The 15,918-nt window shown below is 62.5% G+C and overlaps 3 protein-coding genes across 3 annotated transcripts; all 3 read left to right on the plus strand.

Annotated features, from left to right (window-relative positions):
• Window positions 1–359: 359 nt before the first annotated feature.
• On the plus strand, window positions 360–1,298 carry LOC121497016 (olfactory receptor 6B2-like). The gene has a single exon (XM_041765991.1). It carries the CDS (start codon window positions 360–362, stop codon window positions 1,296–1,298), a length of 939 nt encoding a protein of 312 aa, XP_041621925.1.
• A 6,394-nt stretch (window positions 1,299–7,692) lies between these two features.
• LOC121497017 (olfactory receptor 6B2-like) lies at window positions 7,693–8,631 on the plus strand. Its single transcript, XM_041765992.1, has one exon. It carries the CDS (start codon window positions 7,693–7,695, stop codon window positions 8,629–8,631), a length of 939 nt encoding a protein of 312 aa, XP_041621926.1.
• A 6,348-nt stretch (window positions 8,632–14,979) lies between these two features.
• LOC121496594 (olfactory receptor 6B2-like) lies at window positions 14,980–15,918 on the plus strand. Its single transcript, XM_041765044.1, has one exon. It carries the CDS (start codon window positions 14,980–14,982, stop codon window positions 15,916–15,918), a length of 939 nt encoding a protein of 312 aa, XP_041620978.1.

Here is a 15,918-nt window from a genome sequence, read left to right on the forward strand (position 1 = left end):
ACAGGCCCAGGCAACCCAGGTTGGAGACAACTTGGATTTCCTATTGTCTTTAGAATCATTGGAGAACTCAGGGCAGTGGGGAAACAAGACCACCAACAAGACTTGGGGGAGGATGTGGGTGGGTATTCCAGAGCCCCGTCCTCCTCAGCGTGACTAGCCTCAGGGACACCAGGAAGCTCCTGATGGGAGAGGCTTCATCTGGAGACGGTTCCTCCTCCCCTTGCTGCTGATAGAGCCAGACATCTGATCCTTGGGCCCACATCCAGCTGGGGGTGAGCTCTGCTTCCCCCCCCTCCCGAGGCCCCGCAGCCCCTCACTCCGGGACGACGTGTTTTGCAGGCCGGGCGCCGGCTCACAGGATGCGGGGACAGAACGCCACCAAGGTCAGCGTCTTCGTCCTGCTGGGCTTCCCCACGGCCCCTCGGCTGCAGTACGTGCTCTTCCTCGTCTTCCTGCTCACCTACCTCTTCGTCCTGGTGGAGAACCTCGTCATCATCGTCACCGTCCACCGCAGCGCCCCCCTCCACAGGCCCATGTACTACTTCCTGAGCACCCTGTCTGTCCTGGAGGTCTGGTACGTGTCTGACATCATCCCCAAGATGCTGGGGGGGTTCCTTCTGCAGCAGAAACTCATCTCCTTTGCCGGCTGCATGACCCAGCTCTACTTCTTCAGCTCCCTGGTGTGCACCGAATGCGTGCTCCTGGCCTCCATGGCCTATGACCGCTACGTGGCCATCTGCCACCCCCTGCGCTACCAAGTCATCATGACCACGGGGCTCTGCATCCGGCTGGTGGCCTCCTCCTTCATCAGCGGTTTCTCCATCTCTGTGATCAAGGTGTACTTTATCTCCAGGGCCACGTTCTGTGGCTCCAACGTCCTGAACCACTTCTTCTGTGACATTTCCCCCATCCTCAAGCTGGCCTGCACCGACTTCTCGACCGCGGAGCTGGTGGACTTCATCCTGGCCTTCATCATCCTGGTGTCGCCCCTGGTGGCCACCGTGCTGTCCTATGGGCACATCACCCTGGCCGTCCTGCGCATCCCCTCGGCCACGGGCCGCTGGAGGGCCTTCTCCACCTGCGCCTCCCACCTCACCGTGGTCACCATCTTCTACACGGCCTTGCTTTTCATGTACGTCCGGCCCCAGGCCATCGATTCCCGGAGCTCCAACAAGCTCATCTCTGTTCTCTACACTGTCCTCACCCCGATAATCAACCCCTTGATCTACTGCCTGAGGAACAAAGAATTTAAGGCCGCCTTGAAAAAGGCTCTAGGCTTCGGTCAAGTTCCCACGTAGGAGGGCACGCCTTGCCATTCGACTCTTCTAGAACATAATCTGAAAAAATATACTTTCTCTGATGGGGCCATTTAATTTGGAATAATGGGAATTCCCTCTATCATTACAAAGATCGCTCCCGCGTCTTTGTGTCTCCTTCAGCTCAGGGAAGGAGCTCAGGATCAGAGGAGCTGGTGTACTTGCACGACTAGTTTCTTCATTTTATATCCGAGCAAAGCAGAATTCGAGATTTTTTTCCATCCTGAACATTGCCCTGCGCGTTTCCAGAAAGAATTAAACATACCAGGTCGTCTGAGGTGTTAATCCTAATAATTGCAATGTTTTATTTATTTTTTTTTTATTTTTTTTTTTTAATTGCAATGTTTTATAGAGTTAACTCTTGAGGATGCCTGGGTGGCTCAGCGGTTCAGCGTCTGCTTTGGGCTCGGGTCATGAACCCGGGATCCTGGGATCGAGTCCTGCTCAGGGAGGAGCTTGCTTCTCCCTCTGCTGCTCCCCCTGCTTGTGCGATCTCTCAAATAAATAAATAAAATGTTTTAAAAAAAAGTCACAGTTTCAGGGGCACCTGATTGGCTCAGTGGTTGAGTATCTACCTGCCTTCGGCTCAGAGCATGATCCTGGGGTTGAGATCGAGTCCCCCATCGTGCTCTCCGCAGGGAGCCTGCTTCTCCCTCTGCCTGTGTCTCTGCCCCTCTCTCTGTGTCTCTCATGAATAAATAAATTCTTTAAAAAAAAAAGGTGACTCTTGGACTATGTGGTGAGATGAACCTCAAGCGTCCCCATAGCAAACTCCGTCCAGGATTGTCAGAACCTGTAGACTTTTGTTTAAACACAGAGTATTTCTTCCGCAAAGGCCTGGGCTAGCCACCAATCTCTCTATTTCTGGGCGTAAGCCCCTCCCCCATCAGCTTCTGGAAGAATAAGACGTGGTTGACCTGTAATACAGGCAGGTGGGGACCATGTCTGGGGACCCTCCCAGTTCTACATGGTGCCTGGTGGGCAGTTGACAAACATTCGTGGAATTAGTTCCCCGAGGTACAAAAAGGACGTTCTCACTGTCATCAGGGAACAACCTGGAGCCTCTGGAGACCCCAGCCTCATCCCCCAGGGAGCCCTGCCCCAGGGCCACGAACAGGACCTAGCACCCTTCGAGCCAGTGTCCTGTGGGGCCGGACACGCTGAGCCCCAGGTCAGAACCTCAGGATGTGCCCAGCGTGTGCCCAGACCCTTCAGACATGGCACAGCCTTCCAGGTGACTCTGATCGGCTCCAGGGTTCCAAAGCCCCAGTCTGTTGGACGGCTGGGACCAAGTAAGAGAACACGTGGGCAGGCACCCACACCGTCAGGGCAGGACTGGGACATGAGGAGGATGGAGGGGTCCCTGGAGAACAGCAGACAACCCCAGGGCGCAGAGGGGACAGCCCCGGGGCCTCCTTGCCCTCCTCCCCCAGGGTCTGGAGCCACCAGCCCTCCTGGAGCCCTGGAGTGTAAAGATGCCCATAGGCCCTTTGTCCTCACTGGTCCTTATCAGGAATCCTGTAAAAAGTCCTGGAGTGATGGGCACTGAGGGGGGCACTTGGCGGATGAGCACTGGGTGTTATTCTATATGTTGGCAAACTGAACACCAATAAAAAATAAATTTATATAAAAAAAATTCTGGAGTTCACGGGAGCGGGGGCTGAGACCGTGTCCTGGAGCGTCTCTCACAGGCAGCGGGACGGGCTTCTGCATCGGAGCAGCCCCGCTCCCTGCCTGGGCCTCTTGCCCCCCGTCCTTGCTCACTTCTTTGCTGGTCTGTCCCGGTTTGGTGTCCTTGCTGGCCAGCCTCCTGCGTCAGGCCTGAGGTCCGTGCTGGAGGGACAGAGGATGGACACCCGCCCCCGGATCCCAGCGAGGCAGGCATGGCCACCCGGGGGCGACGGCCGCTCTGCAGCCAGAGGGGAGAGGGGGAGCCCATGGGGGGCTGCGGAGACCCCCCCAGGGCCTGTTCAAGGTGAAGGGTGGGCAGGGGCCCAGGCGTGCTGGGCAGCGTCCCTGTCCCCAAGGCCAGAGGCAGCCGCAGCACGGAGCGTGGGGAGCTCAGAGAGGCCGGGTGCTGGCGCCCTGCGCTCACAGAGGGACACCTGAGGGGCAGGTGGGGGCAGCGCTGAGAGTGCCCCAGGCTGTGGCAGGTGGCAGATGGGGCCTGAGGGGGCGAGGGGTGGAGAGGATGACCCGGGCAGCAAGGTGGAGTGCGCAGAGGAGGCTGCAGCTCCTGGGAGGGGTGAGCACCGCCTGCCCCGCTGGGAAGCTCCTCGCACAACCTTCTGTGGGTAGCAATCGGCCGGGGCTGAGGGGGCTCCAGGAGGGCTTCCAGATTCCAGGGGAGGGACCGGATGGAAAACAGCTTCTAAGGAGACAGAGGATGGGGAGCCCTGTGAAGGGCAGCAGGTGTTTCCTGGGGCCCTGCGACCTGGAGACCCTCTGGGAGCCAGAGGCTCCGGGAAATGCCATGAGATGGGCAAGATTAGGGCCCAGGGCCAAGGAATTGCGCTCAGGCCAGGGGAGCGGTGGGGCTTCCCTGAGGCTCAGGACAGTAGTGGCAGTTGGGGTTTGGGGTGTTTGGTTTAAGGGTTCACGAATTTCATGTTCACATCAGGAGGAATCTGGGAAGCAGGGGCAGGGGCAGGGGGCGGGTGCAGGGGGCAGGGGCAGGGGCAGGGGCTGGGGAGGGGCTGGGGCTGGGCAGGCCTGTGGGAGGAGCGGGGCAGGGTGGGATTCCAGGGGAAGGGATGGGAGGGGCAGCGGTGAGGCACACGGGAGACCCCGCGGAGGTCCTGAGCGGGGGCATCGGGACCTGCCTCGTGTCCTCCTGGCCCCTCTGGCTGCGGGATGGTCGCCGAGGGACGGGGACAGCTGGCGGGTTGGCTCTGGCTCTGACCCTCAGCCGCTGTCCCCCCTGCCCCGCCCTCCCGCGAGCCAAAGCCTGGGCTCCGCTCAGTGCAGCCATGCACCTGCCGGTCGCTGGGTGCTAAGACCCGGGGCTGGCCGGGGGACGCGGCCCCAAGGTCAGGGACTCCACCACCAACGTGTGTGCCCATCCAGCCAAACCGGGGTCACGGGGCCTGGGCTCCACAGACCTGCCCAGGGGCCCTCAGCCGGGGTAGGGGACCAGACTGGCCCCAGAGGCACAAGGACCCGCTAATTGGCAATGAGTCGCGTCGTCAGCTTGGCGGGGGTAATTGGGCCCTGGGGTCCCCGAGCTCCCGCAGAAAAGGCCACAGGCGGTCCCCCGGCAGCCTGCTTCTGCGGAGCGTGTGGGTCGGCACCGCGGTCAGCCTGGGCGTCGCTGGGCACGCGGAGAAGCGGGTCCTACCCCGCGGGCCGCCTCCGTCCCTCCGTGAGGTTCCGGGGCCGCAGGTAGGAGGCAACAGTGTCCAAGCCCACGCCTGGCCCGTTTCCCGGTGACGTTACACTAGGACGCTTACCCTGCGATGCGGCGCCCTGTGCGTGTGTGCGCGCGTGTGTGCCCGCCCCTGTGCCCCCCCGACCCCAGATCTGCCCACACCCGACCTGGGGAGGGGCTCAGAAGGGCTCCCCTCTGCAGGACGCCTCGTGGGGGAGGTGGTCTCACGGCAGCCGAGGGAAGGTCTGCGGGCCCCGCGGAACTCTCTCCGCCCTTGTCTATACTTGTCAAGTTATCCCGAAATCAAAGTTTATTTAAAAAGAAACTTCGGCCGTTGTCCAAGAGCAGGGAAGGGGAGCACGCCTCAAGGGTCCTGGACGTGGAAGTAAACACGGGCTCTCAGGGAGCTGCTGCGTCTGGCACGAACGCGCCGGCTCCGGGTCGCTCCGAACAACCCGCACAAACCCACGGAGGCCTTGAGGTCAGGGGCTCCACAGGGGGACGCGGGGCCTGAGGTCCTCAGGTGGGCAGAGGGCGCTGGATGCCCTTGCGGTGGACGGGCTGGGGGCCTCCCCGGCCCTGGGGAAGAGCCAGGCGTGGTGAACCGGGCGCCGAGCGAGGCCTGGGGTCCAGATCCTTCGAGGCGGCCCTTGGCCTTCCCAGGCAGAGGCTCCGGGGGCAGGGAGGGCACCTGCCGTGGGCGGGCACCTGCTGCAGGGGAGCCCGAGGGGACGTCAGCGTGACCTCCTGCTTCTGCCAGCTCCTCACACCCCTTCATAGGCCACGGTGCCGAATTTGGGGGAAGGAGTGTGCTGTGGTGTTGGTTTTGTTGAGATTTTGTTTATTTATCCATGAGACACTCAGAGAGAGGCAGAGACCCAGGCAGAGGGAGACGCAGCTCCCAGCGGGGAGCCCGAGGTGGGACTCGATCCCGGGACCCCGGGGTCACGCCCGGAGCCAAAGGCAGACGCTCACCCACGGAGCCCCCCGGGCGTCCCGTCCCGTCCACTGTTGCCTCCACCGCGTTCCCCGTCTCCACCCCGACTCCGTGTCCACTCGGCCCCCAGCTGGGGCGTGAGCTCCGCTAGGACGGCCGCTGTCCCACTGGCCCCCGCACGGGTCCCAGAACCGTGTGTGAAATACAAGAGCAGCCAGCAGGGTCCGGGCACTGTGAGGCCAAGTCACCGTCCTCGGGCCGGGCGCCAGGGCAGCCGGAGGCCAGGCAACAGCCACGGGCCCCGCAGGTCGCCACGGCCCGGGACAGTCTGCCCCTTCCCAGTGGGCTCACGGCGGCTGCGGCTGCCGGGCACGCGGGCTCCTGCCAACGTCGCTGTCCTGTGCGCGTCGCAGCGTCCCCCAGGGCTCCCCGAGTTCTGCTCTGCTCCCCCCCGGGCCTGGGCTCCCGCTGGCTCCTCCGCAGCTCTGGCTCGCCTCCTCTGCTGCCTTGAGAAGCCCCGTGGCCTCCCGGGGGGTCCGCCCGGTGCCCTCCTCCCATCCAGCCACCTGAGCACCCCCTCCCCGCCAGAGCACATGGCGCCCTTCACTCACCAGGTGGCCTCGATGACCCCAGGCCCTCTGGGGCCGGGCACCACAGCCCCTCCCTTCCTAGGAGATTTCCCGACAGGTGTCCCCTACCCAGTCTGGCTGGGGACTTGCTCTGGTTGTCTGGTGGCCGCGACTTCTTGCTGAATTCCGTCTGTCCTGCTCAGTGTCCACTGCATGGGCTTGAAGGGACCTTCCTGGTCTGTGGCAGATGCTTAGGGCTCTGGGGGTCACCCAGGGGCCCTGCTCTGCATGTGCCCACCGGAGGGTTCCTAAGTGAATATCACCCAGGGCCAGAGCTCTGAGTCCTGGTCCTGCCCCCTCCCCTCCCCGGGCGTCCTGCCCCTCTGTCTGCAGGGCTGCTGCCTGGGCACCCGTCCCCGTGTTCCCGGTGTGGTTCCTCCCAGGGCCGGCCACCCAGGAGCATGTGCATGTAGTGGTGGGTGTGTGTCCACAACCTATAGGGGTGTGTGTGTGCACATGTGCATGTAGTGGAGTGTACGTGCTCGCAGCATGTGTACAGTGTGAGTGGATGGTGGCCTGCATGTGCTTGTGCACGGTTGTGTGCTGGGCTGTGTGCATGCATGGACGTGTATGCTGGCCTGTGTGCAATGCCGTGTGTGTATACAGTGGTGTGCGCGTGTGCATACAGCAATGTGTGTGCACACATGTGGGTAGTGGTGTGTGTAGAGTGGTGCCTGCTCATGTGTGTCCAGCGCACGCATGTGCATAGTTGTGCACTGTGGTGTGTGCATGCCTGTGTGTGCAGCGTGTACACGTGTGCCTGTGTACAGTGTGTGCATGCGTGTGCACGTGTGTGTGGTCCGTGCATGGTGTTTCGTGTGTGGCGTGTGGGTGTGTGCGTGAGTGTGCAGCACGAGCTGAGGTCAGGGCAGTCGGCCAGAGAATCGGGGCCCCTCCCTCGCTGGCAGCAGCTCGCTTCTCCAGAGAGAGGTGGGCACGACCCCACTTACTGTACCAGGTTGTCCTCCTGTGGCGACCGTCCATGCCCTGGTGCGACATAGCAGGGTTGGATCACAGCCTTGACCATCTCTAAAATTTATTGGGAAAAATAAATAAGGCTTCGTCATGACCGTCCCGACGGAGGTGGTGACAGGAGTAGATGCCAGCGATGGCCAGGGACCCCGGGCGGCTGTGTGCTTGTCAACAGGACCCCATGCCCATGGGACCAATGGAGCAGGCCCGGCCATCGCTACCCGTCCAGGCAGACGGCTCCGTTCCTCCGGGCCCCCGTACTCCTCCTCCCCCTAACGCCCCCTCCTCTCTCCCAGCTCCGGTCCCATAACCCAAGCACCAGGGCCTCCTGCTCAGGAACGTGCACCCAAGTGTGTCACCCCTGGGCCCACACCCAGCTGGGGGTGAGCTCTGCTTCCCCCCCCCTCCCGAGGCCCCGCAGCCCCTCACTCCGGGACGACGTGTTTTGCAGGCCGGGCGCCGGCTCACAGGATGCGGGGACAGAACGCCACCAAGGTCAGCGTCTTCGTCCTGCTGGGCTTCCCCACGGCCCCTCGGCTGCAGTACGTGCTCTTCCTCGCCTTCCTGCTCACCTACCTCTTCATCCTGGTGGAGAATCTCGTCATCATCGTCACCGTCTGCCGCAGCGCCCCCCTCCACAGGCCCATGTACTACTTCCTGGGGGCCCTGTCTGTCCTGGAGGTCTGGTACGTGTCTGACATCATCCCCAAGATGCTGGGGGGGCTCCTCCTGCAGCAGAAACTCATCTCCTTTGCCGGCTGCATGACCCAGCTCTACTTCTTCAGCTCCCTGGTGTGCACCGAATGCGTGCTCCTGGCCTCCATGGCCTATGACCGCTACGTGGCCATCTGCCACCCCCTGCGCTACCAAGTCATCATGACCACGGGGCTCTGCGTCCGGCTGGTGGCCTTCTCCTTCCTCAGCGGCTTCTCCGTCTCTATGATCAAGGTGTTCTTTGTCTCTAGGGCCACCTTCTGTGGCTCCAACGTCCTGAACCACTTCTTCTGTGACATTTCCCCCATCCTCAAGCTGGCCTGCACCGACTTCTCGACCGCGGAGCTGGTGGACTTCATCCTGGCCTTCATCATCCTGGTGTCGCCCCTGGTGGCCACCGTGCTGTCCTACGGGCACATCACCCTGGCCGTCCTGCGCATCCCCTCGGCCACGGGCCGCTGGAGGGCCTTCTCCACCTGCGCCTCCCACCTCACCGTGGTCACCATCTTCTACATGGCCATGATCTTCATGTACGTCCGGCCCCAGGCCATCGATTCCCGGAGCTCCAACAAGCTCATCTCTGCGGTGTACACTGTCCTCACCCCGATAATCAACCCCTTGATCTACTGCCTGAGGAACAAAGAATTTAAGGCCGCCTTGAAAAAGGCTCTGGGCTCCGGTCAAGTTCCCACGTAGGAGGGCACGCCTTGCCATTCGACTCTTCTAGAACATAATCTGAAAAAATATACTTTCTCTGATGGGGCCATTTAATTTGGAGTAATGGGAATTCCCTCCATCATTACAAAGATCGCTCCCGCGTCCTTGTGTCTCCTTCAGCTCAGGGAAGGAGCTCAGGATCAGAGGAGCTGGTGTACTTGCACGACTAGTTTCTTCATTTTATATCCGAGCAAAGCAGAATTCGAGATTTTTTTCCATCCTGAACATTGCCCTGCGCGTTTCCGGAAAGAATTAAACATACCAGGTCGTCTGAGGTGTTATTCCTAATAATTGCAATGTTTTATAGAGTTAACTCTTGAGGATGCCTGGGTGGCTCAGCGGTTCAGCATGTGCTTTGGGCTCGGGTCATGAACCCGGGGTCCTGGGATCGAGTCCTGCTCAGGGAGGAGCCTGCTTCTCCCTCTGCTGCTCCCCCTGCTTGTGCGATCTCTCAAATAAATAAATAAAATCTTAAAAAAAAAAAAAAAGTCACAGTTTCAGGGGCACCTGATTGGCTCAGTGGTTGAGTATCTACCTGCCTTCGGCTCAGAGCATGATCCTGGGGTTGTGATCGAGTCCCCCATTGTGCTCTCTGCAGGGAGCCTGCTTCTCCCTCTGCCTGTGTCTCTGCCCCTCTCTCTGTGTCTCTCATGAATAAATAAATTCTTTAAAAAAAAAAAGTTGACTCTTGGACTATGTGGTGAGATGAGCCTCAAGCGTCCCCGCAGCAAACTCCGTCCAGGATTGTCAGAACGTGTAGACTTTTGTTTAAACACACAGTATTTCTTCTGCAAAGGCCTGGGCTGGCCACCAATCTCTCTATTTCTGGGCGTAAGCCCCTCCCCCATCAGCTTCTGGAAGAATAAGACGTGGTTGACCTGTAATACAGGCAGGTGGGGACCATGTCTGGGGACCCTCCCAGTTCTACATGGTGCCTGGTGGGCAGTTGACAAACATTCGTGGAATTAGTTCCCCGAGGTACAAAAAGGACGTTCTCACTGTCGTCAGGGAACAACCTGGAGCCTCTGGAGACCCCAGCCTCATCCCCAGGGAGCCCTGCCCCAGGGCCACGAACAGGACCTGGCACCCTTCGAGCGAGTGTCCTGTGGGGCCGGGCACGCCGAGCCCCAGGTCAGAACCTCAGGATGTGCCCAGCGTGTGCCCAGACCCTTCAGACATGGCACAGCCTTCCAGGTGACTCTGATCGGCTCCAGGGTTCCAAAGCCCCAGTCTGTTGGACGGCTGGGACCAAGTAAGAGAACACGTGGGCAGGCACCCACACCGTCAGGGCAGGACTGGGACATGAGGAGGATGGAGGGGTCCCTGGAGACCAGCAGACAACCCCAGGGCGCAGAGGGGACAGCCCCGGGGCCTCCTTGCCCTCCTCCCCCAGGGTCTGGAGCCACCAGCCCTCCTGGAGCCCTGGAGTGTAAAGATGCCCATAGGCCCTTTGTCCTCACTGGTCCTTATCAGGAATCCTGTAAAAAGTCCTGGAGTGATGGGCACTGAGGGGGGCACTTGGCGGAATGAGCACTGGGTGTTATTCTATATGTTGGCAAACTGAACACCAATAAAAAATAAATTTATATGAAAAAAAATTCTAGAATTCACAGGAGCGGGGGCTGAGACCGTGTCCTGGAGCGTCTCTCACAGGCAGCGGGACGGGCTTCTGCATCGGAGCAGCCCCGCGCCCTGCCTGGGCCTCTTGCCCCCCGTCCTTGCTCACTTCTTTGCTGGTCTGTCCCGGTTTGGTGTCCTTGCTGGCCAGCCTCCTGCGTCAGGCCTGAGGTCCGTGCTGGAGGGACAGAGGATGGACACCCGCCCCCGGATCCCAGCGAGGCAGGCATGGCCACCCGGGGGCGACGGCCGCTCTGCAGCCAGAGGGGAGAGGGGGAGCCCATGGGGGGCTGCAGAGGCCCCCCCAGGGCCTGTTCAAGGTGAAGGGTGGGCAGGGGCCCAGGCGTGCTGGGCAGCGTCCCTGTCCCCAAGGCCAGAGGCAGCCGCAGCACGGAGCGTGGGGAGCTCAGAGAGGCCGGGTGCTGGCGCCCTGCGCTCACAGAGGGACACCTGAGGGGCAGGTGAGGGCAACGCTGAGAGTGCCCCAGGCTGTGGCAGGTGGCAGATGGGGCCTGAGGGGGAGGGGGGTGGAGAGGATGACCCGGCCAGGAGGGGAGGCCATGGCAGCTGCAGCTCCTGGGAGGGGTGAGCACCGCCTGCCCCGCTTGGAAGCTCCTCGCACAACCATCTGTGGGTAGCAATCGGCCTGGGCTGAGGGGGCTCCAGGAGGGCTTCCAGATTCCAGGGGAGGGACCGGATGGAAAACAGCTTCTAAGGAGACAGAGGATGGGGAGCCCTGTGAAGGGCAGCAGGTGTTTCCTGGGCCCTGCGACCTGGAGACCCTCTGGGAGCCAGAGGCTCCGGGAAATGCCATGAGATGGGCAAGATTAGGGCCCAGGGCCAAGGAATTGCGCTCAGGCCAGGGGAGCGGTGGGGCTTCCCTGAGGCTCAGGACAGTAGTGGCAGTTGGGGTTTGGGGTGTTTGGTTTAAGGGTTCACGAATTTCATGTTCACATCAGGAGGAATCTGGGAAGCAGGGGCAGGGGCAGGGGGCGGGTGCAGGGGGCAGGGGGCAGGGGCAGGGGCTGGGGCCAGGGGCTGGGGCTGGGCAGGCCTGTGGGAGGAGCGGGGCAGGGTGGGATTCCAGGGGAAGGGACGGGAGGGGCAGCGGTGAGGCACACGGGAGGCCCCGCGGAGGTCCTGAGCGGGGGCATCGGGACCTGCCTCGTGTCCTCCTGGCCCCTCTGGCTGCGGGATGGTCGCCAGGGACGGGGACAGCTGGGGGATTGGCTCTGGCTCTAACCGGCAGCCCCTGTCCCCCTGCCCCGCCCTCCCGCGAGCCAAAGCCTGGGCTCAGCTCAGTGCAGCCATGCACCTGCCGGTCGCTGGGTGTAGGACCCGAGGCTGGCCGGGGGACGCAGCCCCAAGGTCAGGGACTCCACCACCAACGTGTGTGCCCATCCAGCCAAACCGGGGTCACGGGGCCTGGGCTCCACAGACCTGCCCAGGGGCCCTCAGCCGGGGTAGGGGACCAGACTGGCCCCAGAGGCACAAGGACCCGCTAATTGGCAGTGAGTCGCGTCGTCAGCTTGGCGGGGGTAATTGGGCCCTGGGGTCCCCGAGCTCCCGCAGAAAAGGCCACAGGCGGTCCCCCGGCAGCCTGCTTCTGCGGAGCGTGTGGGGGGTCACCGCGGTCAGCCTGGGCGTCGCTGGGCACGCGGAGAAGCGGGTCCTACCCCGCGGGCCGCCTCCGTCGCTCCGTGAGGTTCCGGGGCCGCAGGTAGGAGGCAACAGTGTCCAAGCCCACGCCTGGCCCGTTTCCCGGTGACGTTACACTAGGACGCTTACCCTGCGATGCGGCGCCCTGTGCGTGTGTGCGCGCGTGTGTGCACGCCCCTGTGCCCCCCCGACCCCAGATCTGCCCACACCCGACCTGGGGAGGGGCTCAGAAGGGCTCCCCTCTGCAGGACGCCTCGTGGGGGAGGTGGTCTCACGGCAGCCGAGGGAAGGTCTGCGGGCCCCGCGGAACTCTCTCCGCCCTTGTCTATACTTGTCAAGTTATCCCGAAATCAAAGTTTATTTAAAAAGAAACTTCAGCCGTTGTCCAAGAGCAGGGAAGGGGAGCACGCCTCAAGGGTCCTGGACGTGGAAGTAAACACGGGCTCTCAGGGAGCTGCTGCGTCTGGCACGAACGCGCCGGCTCCGGGTCGCTCCGAACAACCCGCACAAACCCACGGGCGCCTTGAGGTCAGGGGCTCCACAGGGGGACGCGGGGCCTGAGGTCCTCAGGTGGGCAGAGGGCGCTGGATGCCCTTGCGGTGGACAGGCTGGGGGCCTCCCGGCCCTGGGGAAGAGCCAGGCGTGGTTAACCGGGCGCCGAGCGAGGCCTGGGGTCCAGATCCTTCGAGGCGGCCCTTGGCCTTCCCAGGCAGAGGCTCCGGGGGCAGGGAGGGCACCTGCCGTGGGTGGGCACCTGCTGCAGGGGAGCCCGAGGGGACGTCAGCGTGACCTCCTGCTTCTGCCAGCTCCTCACACCCTTCATAGGCCACGGTGCCGAATTTGGGGGAAGGGGTGTGCTGGGTTATTGGTTTTGTTGAGATTTTGTTTATTTATCCATGAGAGACACATAGAGAGGCAGAGACCCAGGCAGAGGGAGACGCAGCTCCCAGCGGGGAGCCTGATGTGAGACTGGATCCCGCGACCCCGGGGTCACGCCCGGAGCCAAACGCAGACGCTCACCCACGGAGCCCCCCGGGCATCCCGTCCCGTGCGCTGTTGCCTCCGCCGCGTTCCCCGTCTCCACCCCGACTCCGTGCCACTCGGCCCCCAGCTGCGGCTTGAGCTCCGCTAGGACGGCCGCTGTCCCACTGGCCCCCGCACGGGTCCCAGAACCGCGTGTGAAATACAAGAGCAGCCAGCAGGGTCCGGGCACTGTGAGGCCAAGTCACCATCCTCCGGGCCGGGCGCCAGGGCAGCCGGAGGCCAGGCAACAGCCACGGGCCCCGCAGGTCGCCACGGCCCGGGACAGTCTGCCCCTTCCCAGCGGGCTCACGGCGTCTGCGGCTGCCGGGCACGCGGGCTCCTGCCAATGTTGCTGTCCTGTGCGGGTCGCAGCGTCCCCCAGGGCTCCCCGAGTTCTGCCTGCTCCCCCCCCCCGGCCCTGGCTCCCGCTGGCTCCTCCGCAGCTCTGGCTCGCCTCCTCTGCTGCCTTGAGATGCCCCGTGGACTTCCAGGGGGTCCGCCCGGTGCCCTCCTCCCATCCAGCCACCTGAGCACCCCCTCCCCGCCAGAGCACATGGCGCCCTTCACTCACCAGGTGGCCTCGATGACCCCAGGCCCTCTGGGGCCGGGCACCACAGCCCCTCCCTTCCTAGGAGATTTCCCGACAGGTGTCCCCTACCCAGTCTGGCTGGGGACTTGCTCTGGTTGTCTGGTGGCCGCGACTTCTTGCTGAATTCCGTCTGTCCTGCTCAGTGTCCACTGCATGGGCTTGAAGGGACCTTCCTGGTCTGTGGCAGATGCTTAGGGCTCTGGGGGTCACCCAGGGGCCCTGCTCTGCATGTGCCCACCGGAGGGTCCCTAAGTGAATATCACCCAAGGCCAGAGCTCTGAGTCCTGGTCCTGCCCCCCCCCCCTCCCCGGGCGTCCTGCCCCTCTGTCTGCAGGGCTGCTGCCTGGGCACCCGTCCCCGTGTTCCCGGTGTGGTTCCTCCCAGGGCTGGCCACCCAGGACCATGTGCATGTAGTGGTGGGTGTGTGTCCACAACCTATAGGGGTGTGTGTGTGCACATGTGCATGTAGTGGAGTGTACGTGCTCGCAGCATGTGTACAGTGTGAGTGGATGGTGGCCTGCATGTGCTTGTGCACGGTTGTATGCTGGGCTGTGTGCATGCATGGACGTGTATGCTGGCCTGTGTGCAATGCCGTCTGTGTATACAGTGGTGTGCGCGTGTGCATACAGCAATGTGTGTGCACACATGTGGGTAGTGGTGTGTGTAGAGTGGTGCCTGCTCATGTGTGTCCAGCGCACGCATGTGCATAGTTGTGCACTGTGGTGTGTGCATGCCTGTGTGTGCAGTGTGTACACGTGTGCCTGTGTAGTGTGTGCTTGCGTGTGCACGTGTGTGTGGTCCGTGCATGGTGTTTCGTGTGTGGCGTGTGGTTGTGTGCGTGAGTGTGCAGCACGAGCTGAGGTCAGGGCAGTCGGCCAGAGAATCGGGGCCTCTCCCTCGCTGGCAGCAGCTCGCTTCTCCAGAGAGAGGTGGGCATGACCCCACTTACTGTACCAGGTTGTCCTCCCGTGGTGACCGTCCATGCCCTGGTGCGACATAGCAGGGTTGGATCACAGCCTTGACCATCTCTAATATTTAGGGGGAAAATTAAATAAGGCTTCGTCATGACCGTCCCGACGGAGGTGGTGGCAGGGGTGGATGCCAGCGATGGCCAGGGACCCCGGGCGGGTGTGTGCTTGTCAACAGGACCCCATGCCCATGGGACCAATGCAGCAGGCCCAGCCATCGCCACCCGTCCAGGCAGGCGGCTCCGTTCCTCCGGGCCCCCGTACTCCTCCTCCCCCTATACCCCCCTCCTCTCTCCCGGCTCCGGCCCCGTAACCCAAGCACCAGGGCCTCCTGCTCAGGAACGTGCACCCACATGTGTCACCCCTGGGCCCACACCCAGCTGGGGGTGAGCTCTGCTTCCCCCCCTCCCGAGGCCCCGCAGCCCCTCACTCCGGGACGACGTGTTTTGCAGGCGGGCGCAAGCTCACAGGATGCGGGGACGGAACGCCACCAAGGTCAGCGTCTTCGTCCTGCTGGGCTTCCCCACGGCCCCTCGGCTGCAGTACGTGCTCTTCCTCGCCTTCCTGCTCACCTACCTCCTCATCCTGGTGGAGAACCTCGTCATCATCGTCACCGTCTGCCGCAGCGCCCCCCTCCACAGGCCCATGTACTACTTCCTGGGCGCCCTGTCTGTCCTGGAGGTCTGGTACGTGTCTGACATCGTCCCCAAGATGCTGGGGGGGCTCCTCCTGCAGCAGAAACTCATCTCCTTTGCCGGCTGCATGACCCAGCTGTACTTCTTCAGCTCCCTGGTGTGCACCGAATGCGTGCTCCTGGCCTCCATGGCCTATGACCGCTACGTGGCCATCTGCCACCCCCTGCGCTACCAAGTCATCATGACCACGGGGCTCTGCGTCCGGCTGGTGGCCTTCTCCTTCGTCAGCGGCTTCTCCATCTCTGTGATCAAGGTGTGCTTTATCTCTAGGGCCACGTTCTGTGGCTCCAACGTCCTGAACCACTTCTTCTGTGACATTTCCCCCATCCTCAAGCTGGCCTGCACCGACTTCTCGACCGCGGAGCTGGTGGACTTCATCCTGGCCTTCATCATCCTGGTGTCGCCCCTGGTGGCGACCGTGCTGTCCTACGGGCACATCACCCTGGCCGTCCTGCGCATCCCCTCGGCCACGGGCCGCTGGAGGGCCTTCTCCACCTGCGCCTCCCACCTCACCGTGGTCACCATCTTCTACACGGCCATGATCTTCATGTACGTCCGGCCCCAGGCCATCGATTCCCGGAGCTCCAACAAGCTCATCTCTGCGGTGTACACTGTCCTCACCCCGATAATCAACCCCTTGATCTACTGTCTGAGGAACAAAGAATTTAAGGCCGCCTTGAAAAAGGCTCTGGGCTTTGTTCCATCTTCACGGTAG

This window comes from Vulpes lagopus, chromosome 8, assembly GCF_018345385.1.
Source record: "Vulpes lagopus strain Blue_001 chromosome 8, ASM1834538v1, whole genome shotgun sequence".
Taxonomy (NCBI): domain Eukaryota; kingdom Metazoa; phylum Chordata; class Mammalia; order Carnivora; family Canidae; genus Vulpes; species Vulpes lagopus.